This window comes from Cornus florida, unplaced genomic scaffold (assembly GCF_030987335.1).
Source record: "Cornus florida cultivar Cherokee Brave unplaced genomic scaffold, ASM3098733v1 CherokeeBrave_3.0.0_Hap2_Chr09, whole genome shotgun sequence".
Taxonomy (NCBI): domain Eukaryota; kingdom Viridiplantae; phylum Streptophyta; class Magnoliopsida; order Cornales; family Cornaceae; genus Cornus; species Cornus florida.
Genome location: NW_026775579.1, coordinates 63,317,975 through 63,325,890, shown reverse-complemented (window position 1 = coordinate 63,325,890; position 7,916 = coordinate 63,317,975). Strand labels below are relative to the sequence as shown.

General features: G+C 34.2%; 1 protein-coding gene across 2 annotated transcripts; it reads right to left on the bottom strand.

Moving 5' to 3' along the window:
* Positions 1–3,877: 3,877 nt before the first annotated feature.
* On the bottom strand, positions 3,878–6,586 carry LOC132274105 (AT-hook motif nuclear-localized protein 17-like). 2 transcript variants are annotated; one of them, XR_009470334.1, is made up of 4 exons: positions 5,444–6,586; positions 4,646–4,707; positions 4,374–4,561; positions 3,878–4,175 (listed from the first exon to the last, which is right to left on the bottom strand). XR_009470334.1 is itself a non-coding variant. In XM_059775274.1 (2 exons), exon 1 carries the CDS (start codon positions 6,337–6,339, stop codon positions 5,479–5,481), a length of 861 nt encoding a protein of 286 aa, XP_059631257.1. In that variant the 5' UTR covers positions 6,340–6,586; the 3' UTR covers positions 3,878–4,175; positions 5,444–5,478. The 2 variants fall into 2 exon arrangements, 1 of the variants encoding a protein (XP_059631257.1); XM_059775274.1 differs by lacking the exons at positions 4,374–4,561; positions 4,646–4,707.
* Positions 6,587–7,916: the final 1,330 nt, after the last annotated feature.

The window sequence follows — 7,916 nt, the reverse complement described above, 5'->3', positions numbered from 1 at the left end:
ATCCATGAGTTAAATTGTATAAGATATTTCTTACACGTGGTATCAGAGCCTACATAAACTCTAATGCATTATGAAATTTCTCTGCAATATATATATATATATATATAGACATGTATCACGCTATATATAATATACATGCATATGCATGTACTGAAATATGATATATATATAAACCATTCTTTAGAAGAATGTTCTAACGTGAATGTGTTGGACAACAACGTGAATGTCATTAATATTTATGAGACAATAATATTTTTGGGTGTTCTTAGCACACCAACGTTTTGGTTTCTGGTGTTTATATCCGCCAAAATGAATATTTCTTATTCGTTAATATTTCATGTGAAGGGTTGCCTGTTAATCACATGCAGAGTCATATATGATTGTTTATGACAGTTGTAGGCTGTTAATCACATTTAACGTATCATCATTGCATGTTTTCTGTTTGGGTTACAAATGTTCTGAAAAGTCATAACTTTTGGGGTTCAAATTACTAGTCGTGTCTTTTGGATTTGAACCAACAGACATGTCTTTTGGATTTGAACTAGCAACCATGTCTTTTTGGATTTGAACCAACAGAATCAGAGTCATGCTAGGTAGGCTTTGTGATCAATACACCAAGAGTTATGCGCGTGGTATTCTAGAGATGTTTGACTATAAACTCAATTGGAGTGTGCATGACAACACCAACATGCAGTTAATATGCGGATTGTGAAGGGTTATATGTTTCAACATACCATTACATGTTTTAGTTTGGGTTACTAACGTTGATTCGGTATATATATACATGTATATCATGTCTTTTGAGTTGCAATCAATAGTCATGTCTTTTAGGATTAAACCAATAGACATGTCTTTTGAATTTAAACCAATAGTCATGTCTCTCCACCCAGAGTCATGCATCCATCCTTACTTACTCTATCAATAAGGGTCGCTTATTTAATATTTTAATTGGTGAATTTTTTATTGTATAACATGTGTAAATTTTGAAAATTTTGGATCTTATTTTATCCCTTAAATATTAATTTTCATAAATATACCATTTTTTTTAAGTTATCATCACTGGTTGAATGTTTTATATATTTGATGATATACATGGCATAGTCGATTAATTTAAAGTTTCATAGCATATAAGTTTATGAAATTATACATGTTATTGAAATTATATACATAATTATGCATGTGTCTCATGTTATAAATTGTTGCATAATATGTATATGTATATGTCTTGATTCATTCGGGAAAATTAAATTATATTTTGCAATTCTAGGCACAAGTGTCATTTTGTTTGATTAAGTGTTTAGTCACCAAAGTGGCACTCATGAAAATTTTAATGATATTTGTAACTAGTGGCAAAATTATTATTTTGTTAAAGTTAAAGGATTGTGTTGGCGTTTAGTAAAGATGATCAATGATCAAGCCCAAATGTGGGTCATTGAATTTGTCCAACTAAGCGGATTGAGGTAATTAGTGTAGAAGACACAACTGATGACTCACTACGCCCAAAGGAGTATAAGTTGTTATTGTATTTTCTATGATTAATTAGCTTCAAAGGTGAAAGTTATTTCACCAGTGGGAGACTAATATACGATAATTTTAACCCAAAGAAAAGATTATTATATATTATATTGATCCCATTCAGAGTTAATTAATTTGAGACATTATTTAATTAACTCTAGAAAGTTTAGTTGATATTCCCATCAATTAAATGTAAATGTGTGGCCTTAGTTATTCTCAAAGTCAGTGAGAATAAAATTCATCTTTATTGTTAACTGTAGATGATACTGACATTATTGTACATGAGATTAAACAATTTAACTTCTCAAACATTTGAGATTAAGGTGTTGGTGACGCCTTTTTATTGGTATTAAGTTTCACCTAAATCAATCTTGTGAAATTCTTGGATTGTCACAAAGAACCTAATTAGATAAAATTCTGAAAGTATTTGACATATAATACTATAGAGGTAGAATTGTACCCATTGTAAAAGTTGAGAAATTTGGTAATCTAATTACCAAGAAAACATCTATAGTAGTATTAGGTAAAAGGCATTTTCTACGCCTTTGGGAACCTAATGTATTTTCAAGTTTTGCATATGGTTAACTATAATATACCATTTGCTAGTTAAGCAGATATCACAGTGATCCTGATTTGGATCTATAGTACGTGGCAAAGAAATTTATAAGGCATCTGCAAATAATTACGAACCATATCTTTCTAGGAGTGGTGAAAATTAACTTTGCTGGTTGTCAGGATAGTAAACAAATCCACTTCAAGTATTGTTTTACTATTATGATAAGTGATAGAAGCGGAGTTTATTTGCATGTTATAAGGCCACATTTCATGTTTTATAAAATATCAGTTTTGGACTTCAGGTCAATACCGCTACAGTCTTGTATTAAAGAAACAATAAGAGTTCAAGTTGGTCTAAAATATGACCGTTACTACCTTGTTGTGAAATAGAGGATATAGAATCAGCTAGTGTCTGATTGAGCACATTGATACCCAACAAAATATTGTTGATCCCATGACTAAGGGTTTGCCGCTAATGTTGTATAGTAAACATGCAAATTTCTCTTTGACAACATTTATTTACTTAGTTAGTGGAAGGTTGTATTTGGCTCGGGTAAAGACAATTTTATTTTGTAATCACAGTTATTATCCTCATTTCCTAGATTTTTCATATTAGTGCACGTGTATGAAAAATTTGTGACTTAAGTATCCAGTTTTGAGACACCGTGTGTCCTTATTGAGACACGGTAGGACCGATGCATGGCATGAATATTATATTGAATAGATGCACATGCAAAATATATGTAACGTTGGAGTTGAGTTTGTTAGTATCAGTGACCATTGGCGTCTTATATCATTGATGATATAATGACGCCCTTGATCCCATATTAGTAGACTCATTGATGATATAATGACGCCCTTGTTCCCATATTAGTAGACTCGAAGGTACTTTAAATTGAATGGTAGAGGTGTTTCTTATAAATATATGGATCAACTTCTGTAGTACACTCAATGATCATTTTGATCTTGAAGTGATCGGAATTAATTATTGTTAGACTAAGTGGGAGAATGTAAGCAAAATTAATAGTCTGACATTAATTTCACACATATCAATAACTATTCATATATTTAAGAGGGGTTGCACCATATTTAATTGATGTACATTACATCATATTAATTCCTAAAGGTGTCTCATGAATAGTCACATATGAAGTGGTGTATTAATTGATGGAACCAACACAACTCTTCATATATAGTGGAACGGCCCCAACCCTCGTCTATATATGTTAAAATTCTGAAATCCATCATCCTGTATGCAGAGAGAAGATTAGAAGGTTGAAGGTCGTCTCCAATCAGAATACGTCCAAAACGTTATAATTTCTCTTGAATAAGTTTAATATCGGGTATGTCTGCTAATTGAATTTATACATTTAGATCCATGAGTTAAATTGTATAAGATATTTCTTACACTACTTACATATATATATATATATATATATATATAGTTGGATATGTGCTACTTTCGAATATTATATCACAGCTCCTTCAGTAAAGAATCACGTTGGCTTGAATTTTGGGAAGGAAAAAAAAAAACTTATATATAGTTTAATAGTATAAAAAAACAATAATAATATATAAAAATCTAGTCCAATGATATAAAATTAAAAAACAAAGAAAAAAACAAAGAATCTTACAGTGAAAAAAAAAAATTAAAAAAAAAAAAAAAAAAATCAAACAATGGATGTTGTTGGAATAGACTTGACAGAAACCCTAATTCTTTATGAACACGGATCTCTCTTTCCAATTTTAGATTCTCAGAAACAAACGAAGAAAAAGGACCAAAGAAAGAGACAAATCAAAGTACAGGTTAGATCAGCGAAAAAGCAAGATATATATGATAGAAAATAAAGTAGTAGTTCTTAGAGCTGGGCTAGCTAGCAATCATATCAGATAAAGCAAACGTATACACTGCACTGAAAAGAAAAGAGATGCCAAACACAGCCCTAGCCACGTTCTCACTCCAACAGACCTTTTATTATCACAAACACAGCTAGAAACTACTACTGCTGCCAAGTCAAAATGGAATCATCAATGTTATCTGTTCCACCCAGCAATTGCAGCAAAAGCAGTCCACACCAGACCAGCTATACATCTCATCACCAAACCTGGCAGGCATATGATATGGTCAGAGTCTCAAACTTCAAAGCCACACCATCTCCCAACACACAATCCCAACCCCATTCCATTACTCACACACTCAATAGACCAAAAAGAAAATTTAGTTAGTGCCATGAGATTTCGCCCTTTGGGAGTCTTAAAGATTAAGATCATATATACGCAATCTCAGACATACGCAATCTTACTTGCGAACTGCCCACCAGATGAATCCATAACTATTTGAAAGATCCTAGTTGCCCTCCATGGATTCATGTGTAGCCGCTGCTAAACTTGCAAAGATAAGAGCTTGAATACCATAAAAGAAAATTTTACACTCCCACCCCCATTCCATTCCCATTCCCACCATTACTTATTTTAACACTCTCCCAATAACCTGAAAAGAAAATTTAGTTAGTGCTCGAGATTTCGCCTTTATGGAGTCTAAAAATTAAGGTCAGACATACGCAATCTTACTTACAAATGGTACGAATGAATCCATATAACTATGTGAAAGATCCTAGTTGCCCTCCATGGATTCATCTGTAATATAAGCCACGGCTAAACTTGCAAAGATAAGAGCTTGAATCCCATTTCTAAATAATTAAAGGAACATGACAGGTAGAGTAGAATACTCCAAATTTGAGGGTCAAAGACTTATTAATCTGAATGAAAGATCCACCAAATTGAATTAGGTCTATGAATCTAAAAAATAGTAAAGAGGTAGGGGCTCAAAAACAGCCAGCAGAGAACAACCTTACCCTCGATCAGTTCACCCTTACAAAACAAATAAGTAAAATACAAATAAACACTAACCCAATCCGAGCATATACTGTAGATGATTATCCACACATGGCACACAGTAGGCATACACACGCATATATGTGTGTGTGTGTGGGTGGGTGTAAGGACCAAGTATCTTCCACCTGTTTTATTTTTGTCCCGCTTTCATGGACAATGTGACATTCTATATACTAATATTCTCTTATAAATTCATATATATATATATATATATATATATATATATAAACAACTCCCAGAGGATCCAAGTTAGTCATGTCCATATGTATTTTGACCAATAGACACCCACCAATTAATGAATATGAAATTTTGAGTTGTTTTAGTACAAAATACAATACACTATTACCACTGTAGAAAATTTGAACAACGAGGCCAAAATCATTCAAGTTAAACAAATTAAGGAAAATTAAAGTACTAAGAAAAAATAGACAAAAAAAAGTAAAGAAAATTGCATAGTGTGTGAGAAATGAGAGAGAACCAGAATACAGGAACAAAACTTGATGATCAGTAGATTCAGTAGGGTGGTAGTGGTTGTGGCTGTCTAGCAGAAGGTGCCCATATCACATCAGAAGGCAAATGACTGCTGTAAACAGACATCCCACAAGATTCCGCCGCAGCCGGCGGATGCCCACCGTCTCCGCCACCGGAATCCCCCGGAGACGACTGCCCACGACCGTTAACGTTCCCTCCAGAAGCCGAGCTCCGCACATCGTCCTCCGCCGGCAACCGGTGAAACGATGGGTTGTTGAACGACGCGGCCACCACGTACACCGTCCCGGCGGCGAGCAGAGACCCCACAACCGACCCTCCGACGATCTGACCCTGCGGCCCGGCCAGCGATATGGTGAACCCATTCGCCACCGGAAGCAGATCTAACGACGTCGTATTGGGGAGCACCGTCGCAGAGAGAGAAAGTATGTCGAAACGGCCATGGAATGTGACTGTAGCTCCGGGAGTGGTCGACGGTTGTTTGAGAGTCACATTCGCTACGGTGCCCGAACCGGTGAGAACACAAAGACCCATATTCCTTTTCCGGCAGAACCGCGACACGGCATCGACCACATCGACGCCGCCGGCGACCTCGAGCACGTGCGGGCTCATGGAAGGCTCGGTGTCGCGGGTTATGATGATGGGTGGTTTGGGTTTGTTCTTGGAACCAGGAGGTCGTCCTCTGGCTCGACGAACAACCTCGATGGTGGCTCCGTCGCCACCTCTTACGGTGGGTGTGATGGCGCCGCCCGGACTACGGCTGTCGTCTTCCTCAGAAGTTTGGGTGAGTTGGAAGTGATTGTGGTGGTGGAAATTGTGTGTCTGGTTGAGTTTGGTGAACATGTTGTTTGGGTGATCCTTTTCTTCTACGCATTCGCCTTTCATCTTCTCTTTCTCTCTCTAAATCGATATATAATCGCATATATCTCTATCAGACAATATATTCAAAGGGTTGGACGGTTGAAAACTTGGGTTTGTTATAAGAGGAGGTATTATTATTTTGTAGAGAGAGAAAGTAGGAGAGAGAAGAGTGAGCTTGAAAGCTAAGTCGGCACCGTTTAGAGAGAGAGAGAAAGGAAAAGTTTTTAGAGAGAGAAAAAGAAGGGAGGGGAGCAGTGTATGGTTAGCTTGAGCTTCACCGCCTTTCTTTTCAGTTTGAAGGGAGGGAGGGTCTCTTAAGCGCCTGCCCACCGAGTGGGACTGACAAAGACTCGTTTGACGTCCTTTTGGCTGGCTCATGGGGATTTGGATATCTCCTTATCTCTTCTTTCTCTCTCTACGCATGTAGATAATACATCTATATCTGTATCTGTATCTATATCTATATCTATACATAGATTTATGTTTCTCTCTCTGTGTCTTTGCAAGTGTTCATGTTTAAACTTGTTCGTGTTTATTTAGATTCAAAATCTCACTAGTATTAATTAACTACATATTAAATAAATAAATTTGATTGAATTAATTAACTACATATTAAATAATTCAGAACTATCTAATAATAAACGACTGTCAGAACTATCTAATGCTTATTTACAGAAATATTTAGTACAGCAAGTGGACTTGTCTGCAGCTTACATGAATTTTTTTTAGATAGTCCAAATTAGGCTACATCTCAATCAATTTTGTCCCTATTAATTATACCAAGAGATGTACGTAGTTTCCAGTAATGGAAAAAAATTTGGACCTCATGTAAAAGATTGGGTCAAATGCAGAAAATACGAATGTACAGAAAATATTATTTAAGTTTTAATTTTGTGTAAATAGATTCCTGACACATTTAAATTATAATTTGACTAAATTATCCTTATATATATATTTTAGCTATTATTTTAAAATGTATTATTTTATGAAAATGACAAAAATGGTCATTTAGCACAAGAGTGGATGTGATACACATTTTAAGCATATTACAGGAGTGTTTTTTGCATTTTATAAACTCTTGTTTCGCATCTTTTGATCTAATTTGATCTTAACGGTTAGATTTAATTGAGAACGCAGTTTTATCGCGATTTGAATAATAAGATGACGGTAGGTGATTTAAATATATATATATATATATATATATATATATTTGTTAAAATTTATTGCAAATTATAAAGTGTAAAAAATTAAATATATATTGTTTATATATAATGAATAAGTATCTTTAATTTAATTTTTTAATTATATATTTAATGAAAATTGAAACTGTATTAAAATTTAACTGGGAATAATTTTTTTTTTATAATTATAAAAGGAACTTAAGTTTTCATTCCATATGATACATTGTACATTAATTTGACAAATGTGACAATAATTTTTTTTCAAGAGAGATAATATATTGTTAGCGGAAATATATATAGAGAAATTTGTTCAAAAAGGTTAGAAAATTCTTAAAAGTGGGTAAAATATAGTTAATATGCACATAATACCCTATATTATGTAATTATTAGTATACACGCCCGCTTAGTTATTTTTGAAAG